The 12,309-nt window shown below is 39.0% G+C and overlaps 3 protein-coding genes across 5 annotated transcripts; 2 read left to right on the plus strand and 1 right to left on the minus strand.

Moving 5' to 3' along the window:
- The first annotated feature begins 35 nt into the window (after positions 1-35).
- On the plus strand, positions 36-3,046 carry LOC120008954 (GDSL esterase/lipase At5g42170-like). Of its 2 annotated transcripts, none has more exons than XM_038859355.1 (6): positions 36-259; positions 1,403-1,491; positions 1,573-1,709; positions 1,803-2,030; positions 2,119-2,382; positions 2,466-3,046. In XM_038859355.1, exons 1-5 carry the CDS (start codon positions 87-89, stop codon positions 2,164-2,166), a joined length of 675 nt encoding a protein of 224 aa, XP_038715283.1. In that variant the 5' UTR covers positions 36-86; the 3' UTR covers positions 2,167-2,382; positions 2,466-3,046. The 2 variants fall into 2 exon arrangements, with proteins under 2 accessions (XP_038715283.1, XP_038715284.1); XM_038859356.1 differs by having other exon boundaries at positions 1,573-1,649.
- Positions 3,047-3,890: 844 nt separating this feature from the next.
- LOC120009457 (SKP1-like protein 1B) lies at positions 3,891-6,222 on the plus strand. Its single transcript, XM_038860070.1, has 2 exons — positions 3,891-4,294; positions 5,788-6,222. The coding sequence occupies exons 1-2, from the start codon at positions 3,995-3,997 to the stop codon at positions 5,959-5,961; spliced, it is 474 nt and encodes a 157-aa protein (XP_038715998.1). The 5' UTR covers positions 3,891-3,994; the 3' UTR covers positions 5,962-6,222.
- A 333-nt stretch (positions 6,223-6,555) lies between these two features.
- On the minus strand, positions 6,556-9,935 carry LOC120009456 (CO(2)-response secreted protease-like). Of its 2 annotated transcripts, XM_038860069.1 has the most exons (10): positions 9,714-9,935; positions 9,375-9,628; positions 9,161-9,272; positions 8,594-8,856; positions 8,346-8,515; positions 8,174-8,274; positions 7,846-8,097; positions 7,643-7,757; positions 7,367-7,571; positions 6,556-7,278 (listed from the first exon to the last, which is right to left on the minus strand). In XM_038860069.1, the coding sequence occupies exons 1-10, from the start codon at positions 9,884-9,886 to the stop codon at positions 6,710-6,712; spliced, it is 2,214 nt and encodes a 737-aa protein (XP_038715997.1). In that variant the 5' UTR covers positions 9,887-9,935; the 3' UTR covers positions 6,556-6,709. The 2 variants fall into 2 exon arrangements, with proteins under 2 accessions (XP_038715997.1, XP_038715996.1); XM_038860068.1 differs by having other exon boundaries at positions 8,346-8,856.
- Between the last annotated feature and the right edge of the window lie 2,374 nt (positions 9,936-12,309).

Here is a 12,309-nt window from a genome sequence, read left to right on the forward strand (position 1 = left end):
CCCAAGATCAAAGAGATCGAGCCCATAAAGTCAATTTTGCTATAATTTCGGTTTAGGAAGAGGGAGTTCTGTAATCTGTACAGAGAATGGTGGATCCTCTCTATTGGATTGGAGTTGCGAGATACTTGGTCTCTATTCTCAACTCTTTTGCTTACTTGGTTCGATTTCGGTGCGCTTATTCTTCAGCGTCAAAATCGATGGAAGGAAGTTTGGGGTTTTGCAGCTATCAGTTGTTCATTGTGCTTCGGTACAAGTGCAGGTGATTTGCCTTAAGCTTCACCATGTTCTGTACTTCAAGAATACTGCTTTTAGAGAACTTCATTTGTATTATGTTATGAGTTGTATTATTGTTGATTGGATGTGCTGGTAGTTTGTTTAGCGTTAAGCTCTTAGTGTTGTCTTGTTGGGTTATCTATTTGAATTCTGTTCTCTTTAGTTTTTGGTGGTTATTGAACTTCCTTCCATGTGTTCGATGAAATGCTTGCTTGAAATTATCAGATGCGTCCTTGTTGATTTAGCTCAAGTGGGTGTTAGATGTTTGTTTATTATGCATTCATATTTAATGCTTGTGAGTTGGGGCATATTATCTGCAGGATGGGATTCCTAATTTCCTATAGTATCTTGCCAATCAACTAGCCCAGTTATTTATTTGCTTATTTTCATGAACTACGCATAAACTTTCTCATAGATAGAAAAAGTCAATAGCAAAAGAAAAACTGGAGGATTGAGGCCCATATATGTGTTTTTGGCTTGCTTTCAATACCATGAAACATGTAAGAAACTTCAAGTGTGAATGCTAACATGTACCATAAATTAAACTTTATAAAGCTAGACGCTCGGAGCCATAAATCTTTAAGAAAAGTTAAGCAATTCTTGTATATAGAGAAGACTTATTTTTGTTCTTCAACGAGTCTGTATGCTGTCCTCTTGTTTTACTGCGCCTTGTCAGCTAAAGCTGCAATAGAGCTTGATCAAAGTCAAACATTTCCAGTGCTTTTTGCGTTGGGAGATTTCACAGTTGACACAGGGAACAATAACCACCTGCGGACCTAGTAGGTAAGTGCAATTTCCCTCCTTATGGGAGAGATTTTATGGGAGGACAACCAACTGGAAGGTTCTCTAATGGCTAAGTGCCCCCAGACCTATTATGTACTAAATTATCTCTCTCTCGATTTGTATTTACATATATATGTGTGTGCGAGTGTGTGAACCTATGTGTATATGTTTCTGGAAATCTCTCAATTGGGGGAAAAAATGGAACATAAAAATCAGAATTTTGTCCTCAAAATGGTAATTAATTAATCGTTATTTGCAATTCCAACCCAGATACTTTTCTATACCAGTGTATGTATTTATATGCATTGTAAAAAGGCACCAACACCTTTCTTGCAACTTTTGCAAGATGCAATTTCCCTCTGTATGGAAAAGATTTCCCTGGAGGAGTAGCTACTGGAAGATGGAGCAATGGGAAAGTCCCCACTGACTTTATTGGTACAAAACGATACATATATATACTTCATTTTATATACACATATACTTATGTCTTTAATTGCATATACACTTGATCTTCAGCTGAAGTTTTGGGAGTGAAAGATACTGTGCCAGCATCCGGTGATCCTGGACTGAAAGATCAAGATCTGTTGACAGGGGTAGGGTTTGCTTCAGGTGGCTCTGGACTTGATCCTCATACTGCTGCTGTACAGGGGGGGGGGTGTGTGTGTGTATAGTTTATATTTGGTTGTAGTTTTCATTAATCAATACCATGTTTCATGATTTTGTCATTTTTTTGGCTCTTTATGAAGTCAATTCCATCAATTGAGGCACAATTAGATACGTTCAAGCAATATGTGGTAAGACTAAAAGGGGTTGTTGGAGAAGACAGAGCAAACCAAATTATATCAAACAGCCTAGCTCTTGTATCATCAGGCAATAATGACATCATGTTCGCCTTGCCTAGTCAATCATCTCAGCTCTTCAACTTATTCACCTACACTGACCAAATGGCAGTGTGGGCTTCACAGTTCACCAAGGTACACACATTTTCTCTAGTTTTTGAAAAATCGAGAATGGACGAGGTGGTCAGAGATGATCAATGCTAAATAACCGATATTTGTGCAGGATTTATATGATCCTCAGATCTGGAGTGTGGAGAGTCGCTTTCTTTAGTACATTACCTTTCGGATGCCTACCATGGGGGGAGAATGCAAGACAGACAGTTGGGAGGAGGTTGCAACGTTTATGCAAATTACGCAGCACAATTGTTCAATGACAAGCTGAAATCTGCACTACAAAACCTCAACAGTCACCTCCCCGGCGCGAAGTTTGTCTATGTTGATATATACAGTGCTCTTGACAACATTAGCCAAAATCCGCAAAACTTTGGTAATATAAGTTGTTCAAAATTAAGTAGTGATTGAATATGATTGACTTATTGATCGTTCACATAATGTTTTTTCTTTGTTCAGGTTTTGAAGTTGTGGACAATGGATGCTGTATGACAATAGGACCTGTATGCAACTCAATGAATCCATACATGCCCAGATCCTACAAAGTATATATTTTGGGATAATCTTCATCCAACTGAGGTCGCGTACAAGGCTGTTTTCTCCCAAATCCTTCCAACAATACAGACTATCATATGAATTTGACTTCCCGGCAGCGTGCTGATTGAATATATTGTTTTTGGGAACCGTCTGTGTGAAGAAATGCTTGATAAGTCTGCTTCTTATTGGTATGTACAGGAGAAGAGCTCCAGGTTGGGGCATTTCTGATAGCCACCTACTGGGTTTTATTAGTAGCTTATTTCTTATTATGGATGGCATCTAAACATGTTTCAGCTTTGAGGCTGAAGCTCTGATGCCTCCAGAGGTTAAACCAAAGCAATTTTTGTTAAAATTTAATCCCAAACTGTATTATCAGTTGTGGATCTATGCACGGATTTGATCTACTAAGTAGTTTGTGAATTACTCAGATCCTGAAAATGTGTTTATAGGAACTTCGCCTTTGTTTATTGGAAAATGATAAAAATCCCAACAATTGATATCGTAATTGTTCCCGATGTTGAGTTAGACGTATAAGATTCAAGTTAATTTCATGAATTCCACACATAAATCTTGTGTATGGGATCCCTATCATTATTGTTTTATTTATCAAGATTTGTTGGCTGGCTACCCACCTAGCCTAGTCTTTCAATGTTATGAGATGGAATCTCACATCGATTAGATACATGTCTATCGAGTGATATATATGATTAAACCCTTCTTTAAACAATGAACTAGACCTTTTCCTAGTGAGTGGGGTTTAGAGCACTTGCAATGATGTTATTTTGTCTAGGCTAACAAATATGTATGAGGTTTTGTGTTTTGTTGATGTGGTTGTATTGAGTTTTGTGTTTTGCTGACGTGGCTATATTGGAAAATGTGTTTTATATTGAAAGATTGTGTTTTGGTGTAGTTTTATTGGGGAGAACATGGAGGGCATGAGAATTTGTTGGCCACCATGTTTGGTGGGAAGGAAAATGTATAGAAATTTGTGTTTTCTTGATGTGGTTATATTGGGAGATGTGTTTTGTTGATGTGGTTGTATTGAGAGACGTGTTTGACTTGACTTTTTATGTAATAGAAATGAGACCCAATATAAAATTTTGTTGGCCCAGTAAATTATCACTATTGCAATAGCATGGGAGAAATAAATTTTATGTATTTACGGAAATTGGAACACCAATACGAATAATACAATAAAATTGATTGTTTGGACTTTGGAGTGTATCCCTACGTGCAAATCCTATCCATCCATGAGGCCATGACAAAAGATGTATTCAAATAATTATTATAATTAAAACTCTTGTCTATAAATACGCGGCCCCCGTGAACCGATGGTTATTTATTTCTTCTCTTTATCCGGTCCGCTCGTTATTGGACGAGCTCCCTTTCTCTTCTCTGTTTCTCTTCTAGGGTTAGGGTTCTTACTGTTTAAACATTTCCTCTAATCAACCATGTCGACTAGCAGGAAAATCACTCTGAAGAGCTCCGATGGAGAGACTTTCGAGGTCGACGAGGCTGTGGCCTTGGAATCGCAGACTATTAAGCACATGATCGAGGACGATTGTGCCGATAACGGGATCCCGCTTCCCAACGTGACCAGCAAGATCCTCTCGAAGGTTATTGAGTACAGCAAAAAGCATGTCGACGCTGCAAAGGCCGAGGAGCGCCCGGCAAATGCTGACGATGAGCTCAAGGCTTGGGACGCCGAATTCGTCAAGGTCGACCAGGCCACCCTCTTTGATCTCATCCTGGTCGGTACCTCGTTGATCTCTCTTTTTTAGGGTTTCTATTTGTTGCCTGAGCTGGTTTACTTTTGATCCATATGTTTGGGTTTTCGATTTTGTTTCCAGTAGTAATACTCTCTGATTATGAATTATCCCCTTTTGATTTGATAACCCTCGTGGTGGTATTCTCTCGTTTTTCCAGATATTGTGATTTTTATGTTGAAAGTTCAATTTCTAGTGGTGAAAGTTGAAAGTCTCTGGGTTGCTACTTGCAATCTTTTGTGCTTTAAAGAAACGGGGTAGTACACTAGTACTTTTGGTGAACTTGGAAACATGGATTGTCAATTTTGTCAACATTTTTTTTGCACTTACTTTTTGAAATCATGAGAGCCATCATGGGTTTTTGTGTTCTACTCTTATACGCTTTAAAACGTGATGTGTAGAATGTAACCTCTTTAGTAAATGAACTTGCATATGTGTTTGGAGGGTAGTGTCAAAGTATTCATTTTTTCTTTTGGCTCTAGCGTGTATACATTCGTGAATTGCTTCCATTTGCTTTGAGTCAGATGGTCTTAAATTTTTTTTTTTCAAGCAGCCACCATGCAGGAAAGTCAGCTGATTCAGCTTTTGACAATGATTGAATTGTGTGATTTTTATGTTGTGTTAAATGGTCAAGCTATTGTTTAATTGATTATATTTTGTCTCCTGTTGCTATGGTTAGTTATCAAAATGGGTGTAAATAGTGACAGATGAATCTGATATTGTTGGTCCATGTTAAGCATGGACAAATTTATTTATTTATTTATTTTTGAGATCTTATGCTGGTTCACTTAATGTGGCAACAAATGCTATAGAAGGTTCCATTTTCATCAAAGCATTTTTCCAGCGATTGGGGAGGTTTCTTCTTTATTAAACCAAGGTATTGTGACGAAAGAGGCATAAGGATGAAATAGCCTTGGAAAAGGCATCTTGTTAATTCAACAGAAAATTCGTAGGGTAGGGTGTTTCTGTATTTCTTCAACTTGCATTTTTGCTTGATTCTTCTGTGTCTTGTTGTTGCCAACATTTATCATGGGCTCGTCTGTCATTGTACATGCATGACATATTATTTCAATGTATTTTGTATGAGGAAATATCAGAGCTTGTATACTTATTAGTCACTTGTGTATCCCTCTTGCTTATGGAACGTCTAATATACTTTTGCCACTTGCTCTGGGACTGGCTCCTCATCTCGTGGCAGGTGTATATATTCTATCTTGTTTCTTAAGTTTTGCTTGGGTTTCTTCATTGAAATTGACTGATGAGATTAACGTTCACATCAGGTTCCCTCAAGGCCATATGCACATTGTGCTTGTTTGGATATGCATGATATTGACATAGTATTTGGGTTAATTCGGTTTATTTTGATCTCTGGTCTATTCTTCTGCTCTCTGCAGTAGGCATGTAGAGCTTCTGCATCATTGTGCTGCATTTATGTTGGCACGCCATCTTTAATTGGTGAGCTTTTCTCTGATTTGCAGGCTGCCAACTATCTCAATATCAAGAGCTTGCTGGACCTTACTTGCCAGACGGTGGCAGATATGATCAAGGGAAAAACACCAGAGGAGATCCGCAAGACTTTCAACATCAAGAATGACTTTACACCAGAGGAAGAGGAGGAGGTTCGTCGGGAGAACCAATGGGCTTTTGAGTGAAGGACATGAAGTGAAGAAAAATGTATTTGTACTGTTTGTTCCATTCATTTGGTGTTGGAAATGGATGGCTGTTTCCATAATGTTGACTTGTGTAAAACTCCTTAGTACTGGTTAAATTCCTGCGCTAGGGCTCTCTTTTGAAAAACAACTGCTATTCTCCTCCGTGGTGCTCGTGCTCACCCCAAAAACTGGTCGATTCTGATGTTCCTTGGATCTCTTTAATTATGTTAATATGGTGGTATATGTTGTCCCTTTATCTGTCTTTAGTTCTTTTTTTGTTTTATGGTTGCCTTACCAACCCTTGTTTATTTGTTTATTACATGGTAACATAAATGATATGCCATTTTGGTGCCTCGTCACTGCATTGTCTGAAACTTGGGTTTGACCCTACAAATGCCTGGTTTCTTTTGAAGTTTTGAACTTGGAAGTGTCGGTTGCTAATGTTTTTGTTGGAGTATCGGTTCCTATTCGAAGTTTAGATTTTTATACGCGTTAAGTAACTTCTTGCAATTGCTTTCAAGGTTCAAGCTGACAAATGATTTTGATGCGAAGGCAATTTAGAACCTTTTGTGTAGTTGCTGATGGAGTCCAAAATTCTGGCAATTTACTAGACAACATTAGCTGAGGGAAAGGAGCTCGGTCTAATGATATCTGTTCTTTAGAATTTTTAGTTCACATTGATCTACAGGTTTATGTTTGCTTATTCATGTGGATCAAAGATACATGGAAAGGACCTCGACTTCATACTTCAACTGCTACTGCTGCTCACAGCAAATGGACTCCGGACTTTAATCTTTCCATTAGTCCATGTAATTGATCCGAACATGTCTCCATTCGAGGGCGAGGAGTCGGAAGAGAAGATGACCTGGTAAGTCTGCCTTTCACCAGTCTTTGTGAACTTCAATTTGTCTGGGGTCACTTTGACGTTTAGTGCAACAGGTGCATCCACAGTTGCTATATAAGTTGCTTGACCTTCCCCAGCAATGTTGGTCACGGTTCTGCTAATGGTCCTGGTTTGTTTTCCTGTGAAATTTGAAACTGATATTGATGGGTAGTTGATATTTGAGGTCAAGTCTTTGCTCGATTCTTGCGGGCAGGTAAAGTTAGCGGCAGTGGTGCTTGCAATTATCTGAATTGTGGACTCATTGTATCCAAAATAACAGAGGAAGTTCAGATAGTCAGTGGTGGTTGTCTCATAAACCAGACCAGGATTTAATGGTCCACTGGTGCTTACTTCCCCTGCACCATAATCATAAGGTGTTGCATATGAACCTGAATCCGTGGTTATTGGTTCCTTAAGATTGTTGATCTGAAATGCTGTAGATTGAAAAAAAATCGAAACAGAAAACCTTCAGTGCTTAAGTTTGACAAAATAAGAAATTCATTCAGAAAACTAGATCCTGACCTGTCGTCATGATGGCTGATCTGATCATAGAAGGACTCCATGTGGGGTACTTAGTTTTCACTGTGGCTGCAACTCCAGAAATGTGTGGACATGACATAGAAGTTCCAGAAATGATGTTGAATAACGGTTTGCCCTTTGGAGTTGGTCCGGTGTCGTTGCCATTCCATGCTGCAAGTATGTTGACTCCCGGTGCTGAGATGTCAGGCTGCAAAAGGATCTAATCAGAACAGCTAGCTTTCAGTTTTGCTCATTTTAGTGCAAGTTTATGGGGTTTACCTTGAGAGTATTTCTCTGGTTACCGGAAGGACCTCTAGATGAGAAGAACCCAATTGCAGGTGCTGGCTTAAAGTTTGTTACCACTTCAGTTGCCAAGATTGTTGCGACGGGGTTTCTGCAGAAATACAGAAGTACTTGTTAGCATTAAGTTGCTTCTGGCAGTCATATACTTTCAATGGTAAGAGTTGCTAATGCTGTACAACCTTGTTGAGTTGATGTATGAAAAGACCTTGGCAGCATCTTTTGAGCTGATCACTGTCGTTGGAAATGTACCATATGTCTGTGCCATGGATCTCGACAGATCATCCACCCCTATTGCACCAACTCCTCCCAGACTCTTCACTTCTTCGCTACTGTCTTGCACTGTGTAATCATCATCCTCATTTTCTTCGTTCTCACACAAAACGATCTTACCTTCCACCAAAGTTTTATTCAAGGAACCCGGATAGCAGTTCCTGAACAAGTCATGTTTAATATATGAAGCCAATACTTGGAACAAGGATGTGCTTATAAACTGTTAATGTCAGATACCTTGCTTCGGAGTCAGAAGCCGTAGCCTTCTTGGCTGCCTTGCCATCTATCATAGAGTACACAGGAGATTTCTGAATGTCAGCAAAGTTTATGGCTTCACCCTGCAAGAACAAGCATATACTGATTAGAAATGCTGTGATTTTGAAAGAACAGCTAGTATGTACTTGATTACCTTAAGTACAGTCTTGTCACCCAAGACAACATCAGACTCAAAATCCCTGTCAATGGTAGACGCAGCAACGGTCAAGATCCAGGGTGCATCATTCACAACAGATCCTGAGGATGGTCCCTCATTTCCTGCAGAGCAGACCACAGTAATCCCATTCGCCACAGCATGGAATGCTCCAATGGCAATGGGATCAGATTTAAATTCGATTGTTCCAATTGCTGAACCAAGCGACAAAGAGAGAATATCAACACCATCAGCTATTGCATCATCAAATGCTGCTAATATGCTGGAGCCTGCGCATCCAGAACCGCATACTTGATAGACAGCAATTCTTGATCCGGGTGAACCTCCTTTTGCGGTGCCTTTTGCTAGGCCATAATAAGATACGGACTGAACCTCTCTCCCTGCAGCAGTAGCAGCTACATGAGTGCCATGCCCAACTTGGTCCCTCGCGGAGTTGGATTTTATGGTTGTACGACTAGCGTCATTGTAGAATCTTGCCCCAATTATCTTCCTGATGAAATCAAGCTTTGACAGTAAAGACAATGAAACTTGGCTATGTAAGAGTGCACAAAAGTTTGAGAGAGTTCAAACCACCACCACCATGACAGAAAAAGAATATCATTTATATCATATGGATTAGAAGAAATTTCTACAGGCATCAATGTTAAGGGCTATCCAATACACAAGATTCCATTGCGGGATTTTCAGGTTTGAAGCATATTGCAGGGAAAGTCTGTGACTTTGTTCAAGGCTCATTGCTTAAGCATAAGGTGTGATCAAGTTTAGATTCAATTATATTTAGCAGAATTGAGTACCTATTACAGTTTGAGGCATTGAAATCTGGTCCTTCCATGCAGATTCCTTTCCACCGCGAAGGAATTGGATCCATCTCCTTGTCATTGAAACTCTCTGACTCCGGCCAAATTCCTATGTTCCATACAATCAAACTCAACCAACTTAGACCACCAAACGATCGAAATAGTTTATAGCTAAGTACTAATACTTATTGATTTCCTTTTGAGGATTCACCTGTATCAAGAAAGCCAATGATGGTGTCGTCCGAGGAAGAATTAGAGTCCGAGCTGGTGGTTGAATCAATCTTTATATCAGTTTGATACTTCAAGAAATCCCATGAACGAGTTGTGTGCAGCTCCAAGAGAGGATCAGGAAAAACTGATACTACTCCTGGTTTTCGAGCTAGCAAATGTGCTTCGTCTGCTGATAAACGTGCTGCAAAGCCTGAGATTCCATGTCTGTAGTTGTACACTACAGCATTCGCTTTCCTACAAAACAAAGGTACGTCTAGCTTCACCATACTTTTCTTATTGTGCACAAAATATTATCTTTCAAACTAGGTATGATATTCACCTTCTTAACACAGAATTCAATAGTTTAGCATGGTTGTCACTTGTTGCAGAACCCGCAGCTCCCATGTAAACAATATAGACACCATCTTTGTCTCCTGCAGATGCTTCATTGGCTTTGAAAAATAGCACAAAAAGTAGAAAAGACGATAAGAAGAAAACAAAAAGGTTTCTCATGTTTTACTACTTTATGCTCTCTCTGCTTGTACACTGATGGACTAAGATATAGTGATATATATATATAAGCAGAGATGGTAGTGGAAGAGTTGTGTATATCACTTCTCTAGTCCATACAAAGTGCGTTGTCACATATGTAATGCCATTGATGGGTGGAGATTTGGTGGATTAATGGTGGTGGTGGTAGGGGAGATAAGTGAAGATTGAAGACAAATAGTTTCTATATTCATTGAAGCACTATTTGGCTTATATTATCTCCATATCCATGAAGAGGAAGTGGTCACTAATTTGGCAATTGGAGAGCAATCATTTAGAGTGATTTTGGAACAAAACAAAAGTGAAGATCAAGTGTGCTTTTCATGTGATTTTGATTGGGGGACATTCCCTATCTACATTTGGTCATAAGAAGGATAAGGAGAAGGACAAAATATATGAAACATTTGTAGGTCATGTCCAAGGTTAGGCTCATGGTGGGTCGAAAGTTCCAAAATGAAATGGCTGTCGTCCATGTGGTGAAGTGAGCAAATTAGCTCTTGTGAATATACTTCTCGGATGTCATTAAGGTTATATTTCATTGAAAGTGTGATGATATCGGAAGACTTTTGGGTCTCTGTACAATAAAAAATGTGAAGTGGGTTGTGACTACAATTACATTACGAAATCAAGTCTTTGGGTCAACTGATTTGGCTCGTAGCACGTTTTAGTGGAGAAACTAGGTTCGTAACTATTTGAATGATTGTCTAGTTGGTGAATCTCTTTGAGGTCAAATCGTAGGAAGTCTTGAGTTTGATTCTCACTAGCATCAATACCCTTGTGGTCACGTATTGGCTCAACTTATCATGTCGTCATGTGGAAAATTTATGTGTGCGTGGGTCTGATAGTCCGAGTTTAGACTCATATAAGATATCCAAAGGACAAATTTGTATGATATTATTCTCGGTTAAAGGGAAAACAGAATTTGGGATTGTGTAATAGAATTTTTGGCTACTAAGAAAGAAGAAAGAATCCCAATAGAATTAGTGGATTATAATTGTAGGTTTCAATATATTATGACTTACCAAAGGTAGCTTACCACTAAAGGCCTGTTTTGATTTGATATTTTAAAGAGTTAAAATAGAAGGGTTAAGGAGGAAGGGGAAATTTCGCCTTGCTTGGAGTATAGGAGAGATGGTTAAGTAGAATGAAGAAGGGAGAAGTTCTCCCTAACTTAATTCTTATACTCAATATTTTGTAACCACCACTTTGTGGGGTTTATGAGTTAAGAGAAAATATTGTTTATCATCTCCACGATCATTCGTAAACTTTTTTCATTAATTTCAACTGTAATAAAAATATTTTTGTAATTTGACTCTCATTAACTCTATTCTATCCAAATAAGATACTGGCAAAGTAGTCCCCTCCCATAACACCACTTCACTTAACTTCCCTTCTACTAATGATTTAATTCTATTCTACTCTATGTTTTTCAATCGAAGCTTTGCTTTTTAGGTATCCTTCACCACTTTCCATTGATGCTATTTAACTGATTTTGTAGGTTAAGAAATAAAAAAAAAGGTGGTTTGTGGTTTTGTAGGTTGAGATTAGGAATACTAGTAGTTTTATATTGAGACCCCTCATCGGACCTAAATTTTATTGGGTGCCCATGCTCACAAGCCCAGATCCTTGAAAGCCCATATCATTCAAGTATTTTGTTTTGAGTTCATTGAGCCCAGCTCCATGTGAGTACAAGTAGAAACAAAGATTTGTATCTCAGGCCACCGACAGTAATGCGAAATTCATATAAAAAAAATCCTCGACCGGAAGAGCTCCGGCGACGGTCAAGTCAGTGGTGTTTCGATTCATCACGAATATCTTTCTTCTCATAGGTAAGGCGCATTTTCCCCCTCCCTTTGGTGTAGGGGATCCCCCTTTATAGTGGAGGTCTGGTGATTCTAGATTGTGATCTTTTCCCTTGAGAAATAGATCTTCAGATTTAACTAGGTCATGAAGATTTGCACCAGATCTGGAGTTTACTTTTTGTCAAGAGGAAGTCTAACATTTTGGTTTATTGATAGTTTGATACTGATGACACAAGTGTGTGTTTCGAGGCAAATACAAGGTGATTGATAATACAGGAGCTTGACTAGTGACTGGTTCAAGGATCAAGGTTCGTATGACGAGGGAATTTTTCGGATATAGGTGAGAGACGGAATGATTGTTTTCGATCAGGAATCTTATCAGGTGAGGTGTTCTATCACGAGAGCTGAGGTCGAGATGATTAGGGAATTAAGGTCGAAGGTGTATGACTCTGGTGCCAAAGATGTGGGGTTGATGTAGTCGACATCGATTCGACGTGTAATCTTGTTGTCTACGAGAGGGAGGGTTGATGTCGAAACGAAAATAAGTAAGAGACAATGTGGAAGGAAGTAGAGAAAAGTCGGAGA

Source organism: Tripterygium wilfordii, chromosome 11 (genome assembly GCF_013401445.1).
Source record: "Tripterygium wilfordii isolate XIE 37 chromosome 11, ASM1340144v1, whole genome shotgun sequence".
NCBI lineage: Eukaryota > Viridiplantae > Streptophyta > Magnoliopsida > Celastrales > Celastraceae > Tripterygium > Tripterygium wilfordii.